Raw genomic sequence first — 12,998 nt, forward strand, 5'->3', positions numbered from 1 at the left:
ACATTTTATTACTGTAAAAATGAAAACTTTAGAATCTAGACAAAAAAGGACACTGTATTAATGATGTAAAAGGTAATATATGCATTGGAATTTAGAAAAAAAAAATGTATACCATCACACCGAATCCATTAATGATTAGCCATAACTTTCGTGCCCGATGACTCTGAATCATGCAGCACGCTGAAGCGTTTATCTGACATCGCCTCGTGCTCAAGGTCGGACAAAATACAAAAACAATTGAACAGCGAGGAGGGAGCAGCACTGAGGCAGCTGGAATTACTGAAAGGTAAGAACCATAATGACTACAGTACATGACAGTTGACTGACTCGAGGTCTCTGTTGATGCATCTAGTTTTAAGGTTTTTACTTACTCCAAAAATGTTGCAGGCAGTGTACAGTATATTGTTATTGTTAGTATTATTTTGACACGTGCTTCCCTGCTCGTATTTCTGTATCCCTTCTTTCCACTGCCTTTCAGTCAGTTATTGTCCTATGAGGTGCGTATGGACCCGAGACTAGGGTAACCGACACATAAGGCGAAGATGACTGGTGGCTTTTTCCTGAGTGGCATTATGCTATTATTATAAGAGCATGAAGTAAACCATTACGGGCCACATCCGGTTGGAGCCCCAACACTCACCTTAGCACTAGACGCCTATTTGGTTATATGGCCAACACCAGCATATTAAATAGTTTCCAGCACAATAGGAAAAGCTAACTTATCACTCAGTGTAGTCACCTGAAGATAGCACTATTGTCAAGTGATTGAATGCTGGCTGCCCCCACCTAATGGTTCCTGTTATCAGTAAACAGGTATACGTGGAGAATTGGTATGAGCCAAGTAAGGCGGCGCTTACAGTGAAAATACAACTTGAACCTTGTCTCAGAAGCTGGAATAAAGAATTCCCCCTCCGCCTTTGCAACCAACCAGTTTACACCAGTTTCCTCATCCCTTGCATGCTTCCTCCCTGATATCCAGGCAGTGGAGGTCAGATGTGGCAAGTTGCGAGCACAGTTTTTTATGTGCATCATACTTTACCCCATTGATTTTATTTTTGCTTACTCAAGGTCAAACAGGAAGGAGCTGTTGAAAACTCCATGTGATGTCTATCTATCTATCTATTGCCAGACGCCTCAATCCCGTTTGGGGTGGCCACAAACAAATCGCCTCCAAGTCGCCCTGTCCCCCGCCATTTCACTGCCCTGCTCCCAACTCACACCCCCCTCTCTCATATACCTCTCCACCCCATCCCTCCATCTCATCCTCGGCCTCCCCCTCCCTCTTCCCCCCTCCACCTCACTCACATACACTCTCTCCGTCAGTCTTTCACCCTCCATCCTCTCCACATGGCCAAACCACCTCAGTGTGTTCCTCATAACGCTTCCTATCACATCCACATCCACACCACAACGCTCCTTTATATCCTCATTCGTCAGCCTGTCTCTCCACGTGACTCCACAGGCTGATGTGATGTGATATCCGTAATGGGAATAAGAATTGTATGTTCAAAATATTGCTGGAATCACGTTATTGTTGCAACTTTGACTTTCATCTCCTACAGATGGCATGCGGGCGGGCGCGAGCGTGGGTGTGTGCAGGGTTGGCGCTGTGGGTGGTGGGCGGGTCATGGTGTGTGGCCATCACAACACATGCACCACCAACAGGTTACATATCTATTCTGTATCTGTCTAGCTGTCTGTCTTTATCTGCATGTCTTTGCGTGTCAGTTTAGTTATTTCTGACAAACTGTCAGTGTTGGTGTATGCCAGTAAGTTTGGTTCTTTTTTTCACCAGTGAATTTATGTCGGTGTCGGTAGCAATTTTTATGTGAGTCTACTTATCTGTATGTTTGCCTCAAGTTATTTGTATTTATCAAGCTATCTTAATTTTGTTTGTCAAGCTCTCTATGTTTGTCAGTCTATTAGCTATCTGTGTTTGTCATTTTATCTGGAGTACAGTATTTGTCTTTCTCTACAGCTCTCTGTATCTCTGTCTAGATGTCTCTGTGTATCTGGTCGTACCTGTCTGCTTGTGTAGCTATCAGTGGCTGTCTGTCTAACAATGTTTGTTTGTCAGTATCCATTAGTGCTATATACCGTATTTCTTTGTTTATGTTGTATTTATCATTGTATCTGTATGTCTTCTTTTCTGTGTCTGTTTTTCTTGTTGATATCAATGTCAGTTTCTGTCTGCCATCGTCTGTCAATCAGTCATTGTTAACAGAAGCCGTCATTTTATCTGAGTCTATCAGTTTGTGTCTTTTCTTTCCATTTGTCTGTCTTTATCAGTGTCATTCAATCTCTGTTCAGTTCTCTGTCCCTCAGCCACCCATTTATCCTTTTCATTCATAATTCACATCAGTCTGTCCACCCACTCACCATGCATAGTTTCTCTCTCTCTCTCTCTCTCTCTCTCTCTCTCTCTCCTGTAGATATATATATATATATATATATATATATATATATATATATATATATATATATATATATATATATATATATATAAAGGAGTTCCTTGACTGAGCCAGTCTCTGCCACATTTTCCTTGCAGACTTCTCTATCTTCACTCTCATCTTAAATGCCAGGACCAACTTTCCTTGCCCCGGGCTCCTGCTCTCCTCATGGGGCGGCATAGGATTGGATGATGGATGGGTGGATTTCTCTATCTTATCACTCCATCTCCTGTCTGGCCTTTTTCTGCTATGCTTACAATCTCTTGGTGTACAGTAAGTCAGCCTCTTGCACCAACGGTTATCCCTCATTCTTACTACATGGCCTGTCCGCCTCCATTTTTGTTCTTGTATAACTTCTCTAATGTCTTTGACTTTAGTCTGCTCTATCACCCAAGTTGATCTTTTCCTGTCTCTAATAATAATATATATATATATATATATATATATATATATATATATATATATATATATATATATATACAGTAATAACTCTAATATCCGGACACCCAATAACCGAACATCCCCACTAACCGAACCTTATCGTCCTGGGATCAAACATTCCCAAAATGGTCCAAAAATCCAAAAAAAAAATTTTAAAAATCGATTTTTTGCCGTCCGTAATTTGAACTTGCCACGCGCGCTGCGTGAGAGCATTGTTTTGGTTCGTCATTCCTCCGACGTCCGATAGAGCGCCGCTGCATCCTCCCCACTTCCCGCCTGTCTCTCACCGCGACTGGACCTACGCTCTTCGCAATGGCTGCCCACGTGCTCGCTTTTGTGGTGGAGCCGTACTTGCTGCAAGGCCTCCTGCTGCTCTCTGCCCTCCTCTTAGTGTGTGTGATGATGGCCCCGCCTCCTGAGAAAAGGAAGAGAGTGGTGTTGACTCTGGAGAAGAAACGGGAGATATTGGAGAAAGTTGATGCGGGTTGGTCTTCTTCATGCATTCTCCGCGAGTTTAACCTGGCCCGGTCGACTTTGTTCGATATCAGACGTTTCAGAGACAAACTCATGCAGTACACGGCTGACTTCTCGTCGAGAAGCAAACGCAACGTGGAAAGGAAGGTTATGTTTACCCCCAAGTTTGCAGAAATCGACTGATCCACGTTGATTTGGTACCGACAGCAACGTGCAGCTGGTGTGATGGTACGTGGAACGGAGCTGAAGGCTGCTGCTGAGAAGTTTGCAAGGCATCACAACGCCCTAGACTTCAAGGCATCCGAGGGTTGGCTCTTCGCATTCAAGTTGCGACATGGCCTTACTAACCGTAAAGCACATGGCGAAGCATTGGACGCTAACGAGGATGGAGTTGACGAGTTTCGGCACAAGGTGAAAGGCTTGATCGACAGGGAGGGCCTCACTCTCGGTCAAGTCTATAACGCAGACGAAACTGGCCTATTCTATCGCTCGGTGCCAACGAACACTCTAGCCAATGAGACGGAGAAGCGTGTACCTGGCCGCAAGCTTTCTAAGGAATGGATATCTGCTTTGTGTTGTGCCAGTGCTAACAGCATGCACCGGCTTAAGCCCATTATTGTTGGCCGTGCAAAGCAGCCTCGGTGCCTTCGTGGGATGATGGATGTCCTTCCTGTCGTATGGTACCATTCTTTGAAGCATGGTTCACAGCTGTGATTTTCAAAGACTGGTTTCACCGTCACTTCGTCAAGGAGGTCATCCAGTACCAGACGAAGACACTGGGAATCCCTCGCGACAGGTAAAGGCTCTCCTTCTCCTCGACAATGCACCTGCCCACACGTGCGACAAGGACTTGGTTGCTGAGAATGGCCGTATTAGGTGCATGTTTCTGCCACCTAATACGACTGCTCTCATTCAACCCATGGACCAAGGAGTGATCGTGGCAACAAAGCGCCTGTACCGTCGGAAGTTCCTGGATGAGGTGATGGTTGTTCTCGAGAACGAGGACGAGCGCAGGGAAGGACGTGACACTCGAGGCAAGCGGACTTTGGAAAACCTTCGCCGCTACAACATCAAGTCTGCGCTGTACAACTGGGCTAGTGCATGGAAGGAAGTCCCTGTGAAAACTCTTGAAAATGGTTGGTCTCGTCTGCTTCTCAGAACAGATGTGGAGTACGATTTTCTAGGGTTTGACGTGGATGACTTCCATGCACGGCTACGTACGCACGGCGACGATGTTGATGTGGACAATGTTCGTGAGTGGTTGGACGACGACGAGGGCGATCCTGGGTATCAGATGTTGTCTGATATCGAGATCGCGTCTTCGGTTGCTGGTGTCAGTCCTGAACTTGAAGATTCCGACGACGAAGGCGATGATGATGCGGACTCCTCTCAGCAGGACACTACTCCAGCCATCCCCAAGCTGAGCGCACTCCGGGAACATCTAGAGTTCGTCCTAGACTACCTGGAACACCCGGACTGCGACAGGGAGATGGGGCCCTTGGGACTCGTGGAGGAAGTGCGTGCTTTCCGGCAGCGCATCATCAATCGCCAGAATCGTCGGTCCTTGCGTCAGTCAACGATTGACAGTTTTTTCAGGCCCGTGACCCCCGCTGTGCCAAGCCCTGGTTCCACTCCGTTGCCTCCCCAAGACAGGCCCTCATGCTCCGAGCCACAGCCCAGCACATCAGCTACAGTGGAGTCACTGCTCGATGTGAGTTTGTGGCTTTCCTCAGAGTCTTCTGTAGTCGGTACGCCATCACCACGACCCACCGATGCACCCCTTGGTCGCCTGCCAGTGATACTCTCGGACTCTGACAGTGAATAAACAGCAAGAACTTCTCCACTAGACCACACGGGAATTTTGAGTGTTGTGCAGTGAAAAAAATGGTATGTTGTGTTAAGGTTTTCGAAATGAGAGAAAAGACTCAGTGGAAACAAAATTTAACGTAACTAACCTTCTTTGTTTTGGCTTTAGAAATTTTGAAAAGATTGGGAAAAGTTAATGTGCAACACTAAAGTTAACTGGAACATTATTTGGACTAAAGTGAACACTGTGAAGAGAACGGACTTCTGTGTGTTATTGACTAAGTTCAGTGCAAGACTTCAGGAAGAGTGTACTGCAAGTGCTTCAGGAAATCGTTCTTACTGTCAGAGTCCGAGAGGAGGCGGTTATTCATCGAGGTGGCCAGGGACTTGCCGTAAGTAGCCAGAATGTTTCATATTGTACTTTTTTCCATACTATACTTACCAGAATGTTTCATACTGTACTTTTTTCCATACTATACTTACCTCATGCATGTGCAGTAGGAATGTGTTTTTCAGAGTTAGGCTAGGTTAGGGTCCATAAGTACCAGAATGTTTATTAATGTATGAACATACGGTACTTCTAAACCCTCATTTTATGTTTCTTTTGCATTTATTTCAGTCATTTATGTGCCTTATTGGTGTGATTTGGGTGTTAAATAGGTGCTATGCATGTCCAGAGGGAGTTGTATAGGTGTTTCTCTGAGTTAGGGTCCATAAGTACAAGTCCATAAGCTGGGGCCCAATATCCGGACGAAACCAATAACCGAACCTACCGATGGCTCTATTGATCCGGATATTGGAGGGGTTACTGTATATATATATATATATATATATATATATATATATATATATATACTGTATATATATGTATATTCATTCATTCATTATCCAAGCCTACGTTGCCCCATTAGGAGCGTAGGAGCCTGGGACTAGGCAAGTTGGTCCTGACATTTAAGATGAGAGTTACCAGCCTCACTCATCCCTGAGTGGCATTACGTGAGCAGTAAACTCCAACCAACCCTTGGATATAAACCTTCACTGGCTCAATCCAATTGGAGCTCCGTAATTGCCCACTAAACCACCAGGCGCCAAAGTTTGGTTATATGGTTACCACCCAGCATAATAAATGGTTTCCTGATGTACAGGAAATAATTTGGCTTGTCACTCAGTGTAGAGTCACCCCCAGGCAGAAGGAAGAGGAAAGACTGAAGGAAAGAAAGACAGAAGAGGGAGTGTAAAGTCACCTGTAGGAAGAAGGATGGAGGATAGGAAAGGGCAGACACCTGAGAGCAGAACTACATCGAGTGAGTGGATGGTGAGTGCCTTCACCTACCACAGTATATATATATATATATATATATATATATAAAATATCATTCTCATCATAAACCATAATGAAGGTGGTGGCAATAAGAGGAATCTCATTATTGTCATCATCATTATCATCGTTACCACTACCATTATCATTATCAATCTCAGCCTCTCTTCCTCCCTGTGCAGGCCTCAACAGCCCAGTAACCCTAGGACCGATAAGCAACAATAGCACTGATGATAGCCACAACCACACCTGCCCCGAGGAGTCTCATGGGGGTGGCGTTAAGTTGGCTTCACTCAGGTGGCGGGAGGTGGGGGTCTACTATACCATTACAGCCTTCGTCATCATCGCAGGACTTGCTAAATTGGGTGAGGTGGGGTTAACTTATGTGGGGCTGTGAGAAGAGATACAATAGACTGAGTCATTTGTAGGGAACCAGAATGATTTCCTATAACCCTATAACTCAGGAAGCCATGGCTTCAGGTGGCAGGAGGGAGTATGATCTACAGTATTTCAGTGCAGAATTACACCATGCCTATGCCACAACTCACACTCTGCCACATCTGTCCATGTTCTCTCTGTAATACCATTGACTGCTTGTAGGGGTAGTCCATACCAGTTTGAGTTACAGTGGATGGAATATAGATTGAGGGGATATGGGCAGGTTTGAAAGTAGAGCTGTGCTAGTGGAATTCTAATTTGGAATGTGAGAGAACATGGGCATGTGTGGCAGGGTGTGGTTGTGGCAGAGCGTAAGTCTGATTTAAGATAAATTGGTGTTCAGTGGTGACTATCCTTGATGAGTATTTTAATTGAGTGTTTGACAGAAGATATGAGTACCAGAAAAATTAGTGACAGTACAGAGGCTTGGAGGTCCTGACAAGATAGTTAAATTTAAGGGTGAAAGAATGGTTTGGAGGTCTGACAGTTAATAGATAGGTAAATAAGAAGTGATACAAAAGTTTAGAGGTCTGATAGTAGATAGGTAGGTAGATATATGGTGATAGAGATGCTTGGAGCTGTGTTTGTGGTTATCTTGGATAAACTTTAGATTTGGGAACCTGGCAGTAGCTTAACATAGACAGATAAGGTGTGAAGTAACATTTGGAGCCAGGCATTAGATTATCAGATAGAAAGACAGATAAATGAGTAGAATATCAAGAATGGTAACATGAATGTCCTGTAACATATTTTTACCTGCACATTTTTCAGTGTTCCATCACCTACACTGGCTATCCAGCAAGGTGCCTGAGTCCTGCATCTTAGTCATACTGGGTGTGGCTCTGGGTCTTATTGTTTACTTCACTGCACAGTAAGTAACACCCTGTGCTGGACTCTTTATGAAGGGAAATTAAACATAGCATCTTCTCCTTCACTCTTTATATGGGTAAATTTAACCATCAATCCCTCACTTTTATATGGGGAATTTTAACCTTACAACCATATCTGTACTTTTATATGGGAGAATTTTGCCCTGCATCTGATATTTCATTTTAATATAGGGATTTCTGATCAGCTGATAAGGTCAGGTGTGGGTAAAGAGATGGGTCCATAATGATGTGACAAGGGTAAACCAGCTCTGCTGTTGGGCCCAGCTGAGGATGTCGCTGATTGCACTGCACACTTGACCCTCGTGCGGTGAGGATCTGTCCCTTCTCTTGGGGCTAAGATACGAATAAATGTGTGTGTGCGGATGAGTAAATTGGGAGTGTGTCGTCCTGTCTCAGCTACCTCCTTTTCTTTGTGGGAAGCAGCTTAAGTATATAGATAGATAGATAGGGAATTCAACTGAGCATCTATCCCTCACTTTAAATGTGGGGTAATTTAACCTAGCATCTAATCCTTCACTTTTCATGTTGGGGAATAAAAATCCTGTCTTCAGTTGCCACTGTAGGGGAGTTTTACCTTAATTATCAGTTATGAGTTTATGGATTTGGAGAAAGCATATGACAGGGTGGATAGACAAGGATTGTGGAAAGTGTTAAGAATATATGGAGTAGATGGGAAGTTGTTGAATGCTGTGAAGAGTATGTATGATGGTGCGAAGGCTGCCATGCGTGTGGATGGTGAACTAAGTGAATTTTTCTCTTTGAAAGTTGGTTTGAAACAGGGATGTGTCATGTCTCCATGGTTGTTCAATCTGTACATGGATGGGGTAATAAAAGAGGTACAAGGTAGGGTAGTGGATGTTGGAGTGGCCCTGGTGAGAGAGGATAGTGTTTGGAAACCCACTGTACTGTTGTTTGCGGATGATACTGTGTTGTTGAGTGAAGACGAAGGGGAGCTGCAAGGCTTGGTGGATGAGTTTGAGAGAGTGTGTAAGAAACGGAACCTAAAGGTGAATGTAGGGAAGAGTAAAGTGATGGTCTTTGAGAGAGGTGAAGTTAGTGAATGTACAGCGAGGTTGGATGGTGAGGAATTGGAAAATGTGAGTACGTTTAAGTACTTGGGTAGTGTGATGAGTAAGGATGGAGGTTTGGAGGGTGAAGTGCTTGAAAGGGTACAGCAGGGAAGAAAGGTTGCTGGTTCTTTGAAAGCAGTGATAAGAAACAGGGAAGTGAGCATGAAAGTGAAAAAGTTACTGCATGACAGTATTGTGATACCAACTCTGACGTACGGAAGTGAAGCTTGGACATTGTTGGAAGGACACAAGTCAAGAGTGAGAGCAGTGGAAATGAGTTATTTAAGAGGAGCCTGTGGAGTCACATGGAGAGACAGGCTGATGAATGAGGATATAAAGGAGCGTTGTGGTGTGGATGTGGATGTGATAGGAAGCGTTATGAGGAACACACTGAGGTGGTTTGGCCATGTGGAGAGGATGGAGGGTGAAAGACTGACGAAGAGAGTGTATGTGAGTGAGGTGGAGGGGGGAAGAGGGAGGCGGAGGCCGAGGATGAGATGGAGGGATGAGGTGGAGAGATATATGAGAGAGGAGGGTGTGAGTTGGGAGCAGGACAGTGAAATGGCGGGGGACAGGGCGACTTGGAGGCGATTTGTTTGTGGCCACCCCAAACGGGATTGAGGCGTCTGGCAATAGATAGATAGATAGATAGATAGAGTTTATATATGCATGGTCTCAGTTGATAGGATATTTAGCCTTCATAAAACTCATAAGCTGATCATTAATTGATTTTCCATTCCGACTCCATGGCTCTCATATCTGTTCGATTACCACTTATCCCATCTCCACTCAAGATCACGTTACTGCACTATCTATTTATTCAGATATTATTATGCACACACTCCTATTACCTGTCCATCCATGTATCCATTTAACTTTCTGTGCACTCCTCATTTGAGCTCATGCCATCACTCTCCATTTGTCCAGTTCCCTTGTCATATAGCTTCACTCCATCCAAGCATGTTGCTACTCTGTCCTTTTGTCCAATTGCCATTTCACATACCCCCTTTCCATCCATGCTTGTTACCATTGTCTGCCTGTCCGGTTACCACTTTACACCCCTCTCTCTACTGAGGTTCTTATTGCTTCATCTATCTGTCCAGCTAACATTTTACATACCATCTCACCATGTATGCTCTTGTTATTGCTCTCGCTAGCTATCTTGCTACTTTTGTATGCTTCCTATCTCCACTTCTGTTCATGATCTATCCATCTGTCCACCTAACTTTGTAGACACTATCTTTCAATCTAAGCTCTTATTATCAGTCTATCTCTTGGTTTCATTTTTGCGTGCCCTTTGTCAATCCAAGCTTATATTACCCGTCTTCTATCTTACTACCCTAATACACAGCCTTTCTCCATCCAGACTAGTTATGTTGGTGTCCATTTAGGCAGCTGTCATTTTACACACCGTATTTTCATCCACACACTTGTTATCCCTGTCTGTCTATCCACATACCTTTGTACGTGCCCTCACTAACCAGACCTCCATCTGCCTATGTAGTTCCCTTTTTTACATTTCCTCCCTGTTCACACACATTTTACCTTTCCATTGTTTTATCCAATTTTTTTTTTTGACACACCTTTCATTCCAGTTTCCATTACCAGTCTATCCGTTTCCCAGCTGTCTTTTTTACAGACCTTATCTCTGTTCACACTGTCCTTCAATCCAGCTACCTTTTTTTTACACCCTTTCCCCATTCCAGCTTTTGTTACCACTGCCTTTTTATTCACAGTGATGAGGGAGATGCATCGTGCCACTACCATGTTCCACTTCCTCACTTCACCTCCGATAAGTTCTTCTTCGTCCTCCTTCCTCCGTAAGTAGCCACATGGCTGAATGGTTGGATGAATGGAGGGTCAGGTGGACGGTTGCAGGGTTAGGAGGACCATTGCAGAATTGGATGGATGGCGAAGTGAGAGGAATGTTAGATTTTCATGCAAGATGAATGATGAGGTAGGTGAAATGCATAGTTGACACGTTGGGTAAATGGTTGGTTGATATGGATGATTAGATGATCAGGTGATGAGTGGATAGTTGAAAGGGTGTATAGGTAAATTTTTTGTGCTTGGTGTATGGTTTGGTGGGCTTTATGGATGTTAGAGTGGCATGGTTGGTAGTTGGATGGTTGGATTGTCAGGCAGATGGGTTGACTCTCAGATGGATGGTTGATTGGTCAGCTAAATGAATCATTGGGTAGATTTAATACAAGATGGATGATTGGAGGGTCAGATGGATGGGTGTGTGAAGATTTAGGTAGATGAATGGTTTGGTGACAGCCTGACCAAATAATGTATTGATTGTATGGCAGATGAAAGGTCAACTAGGCTTATAAAAAGATGGTTTGTTGGCAGATGTTGATTGATGGATGAGTATAAAAAAGAATGGTTTGTCAAGGAGTGTTGATAGATGGATAAGTATGTATAATTATCATAATTATTACCATCATCATCAACATTCAGTAACATAATTATCTTCATAATTTTCATCATCATCATCATCATCATCATCATCATCATAACTGTTTTCATCATTATCATCATCATCCTTCTCTTGCTCATTATCATTGTCATCACCATTAACAGCATTGTCATTAGTCTCACTCATCACCAGGAAAGACTTTCTCCCTCCTCCTCCTCCTTCTCCTCCTCCTCCTCATCCTCATCCTCAACCTCATCCTCATCCTCATCCACATCCTCACTCTTGTCATTGTCATCTTCAATTTCCTGTAAATGAAAGAAGTGGCTAGGATCCATACTGTATGGAAATGTAAAAAGTAACTAACTAACCACAAAGACAGGTGGATGGATGGATTTGTAATCAGTTTTCAGTGGCAGTGGGTTGGGATAATGACTGTGTTGAGCATGGTAGGAATATTGAGCTGGGTAGAGGGGATAGGTGGAAGAATAGTTCATTGGTGAGATAGGTAGGTAGATATTTGAATAGGTAAAGAGGCAGATAAATATAAAATATATGATAAATAGTGATTGATTGATAGTCTGTTAAATGCATAGATAGATGGATAGAAATACATGGTTACGGATAGACTGATGGTTAATTTAGTAGACGAGTAGACAGTGGTGCACTGGAGAGAGAGAGAGAGAGAGAGAGAGAGAATGTTAGGTTGACTATTAGATACAGGACACAGAAATAGCCTTAGAAAATAAATAGAAAAACATAATATGGTAGCTGTTAACCAGAGAGCAGTTCATCATCATCATCATCATCATCATCGTCTGTAGCCTAACTTTACCCATCCTCCTCTCCCACAGGATAGTGTTGGAGTCGGCATATTCTCTCCATGACCGAGCCTTCTTTGACAACCTGGGTACTGTCCTGGTCTTTGCTGTGGTGGTAGGTATTCAGGGGTAGATAGGTGGATGAGTTGGTGAACAGATGAATGGACAGATTTGTTGGAAGGATGGACAAATAGATGAAGTGATGGATGGATTGATAATGATGGATGAGTGGGCTTCTGGGCTTTGGATCCTTTTTCCTTGCCTTAAAAAGAACATAGATGGATGGTTGGACTGATGGATAGGTAATTGAGGTGGGTTAATAAGTGATTGATTGATATGGGTAGATGGATAAATGGATGGGTATATAACTCGGGTGGATTTATAAGTGGTTGAGAATGATGAATACTCAGTGTATGAATGAATAAACAGATGACTGAGCAGATGGAGGTGTGGATAGGGTGAATTTTTGGTTGATGGCATGGCTGAATGGATGTGTGGTTAGTTGGCTGGACCCTTATTTGGTTGATTAGAGGGAGAGCATAACTGAATGGATGAATGAAGTGTCAGGTAAGTGGATGGTTGGATGGATAGAGGACCAAAAGGTTGGTTAGTTGCTTTTGGATGCAGTGATAGATAACCGAATGAGTGAACAGATAACTGAGGACTGGTCACCATTAGATAGAGTATACATAAAGGTAAATATGTTAGGTAGATAGATATATAAATAGGTGACAGCATGAAAACATCAGTGAGTAACAGATGGGTAGATAAACAGGTGACAGCATGGATAGGTCAGTGAGTAAAATAGACATAGATAAATTAATAGGTGACAGCATATAGATCAGTATATAGACAGATAGATGACATT

General features: G+C 43.4%; 1 protein-coding gene across 1 annotated transcript in view; it reads left to right on the plus strand.

Moving 5' to 3' along the window:
• Positions 1–1,711: 1,711 nt before the first annotated feature.
• Positions 1,712–12,998, plus strand: part of LOC145405013 (putative Na(+)/H(+) antiporter nhx-9) — a 50,335-nt gene continuing 39,048 nt past the window's right edge. Inside the window, exons 1-5 of the mRNA XM_080276513.1 lie at positions 1,712–1,769; positions 6,675–6,857; positions 7,702–7,801; positions 10,627–10,710; positions 12,164–12,245. Coding sequence (XP_080132639.1) covers positions 1,712–1,769; positions 6,675–6,857; positions 7,702–7,801; positions 10,627–10,710; positions 12,164–12,245 — 507 coding nt within the window. The remainder of the gene's footprint in view (positions 1,770–6,674; positions 6,858–7,701; positions 7,802–10,626; positions 10,711–12,163; positions 12,246–12,998) is intronic.

This window comes from Coenobita brevimanus, chromosome 65 (assembly GCF_032717465.1).
Source record: "Coenobita brevimanus isolate Jiangsu-jjx chromosome 65, ASM3271746v2, whole genome shotgun sequence".
NCBI lineage: Eukaryota > Metazoa > Arthropoda > Malacostraca > Decapoda > Coenobitidae > Coenobita > Coenobita brevimanus.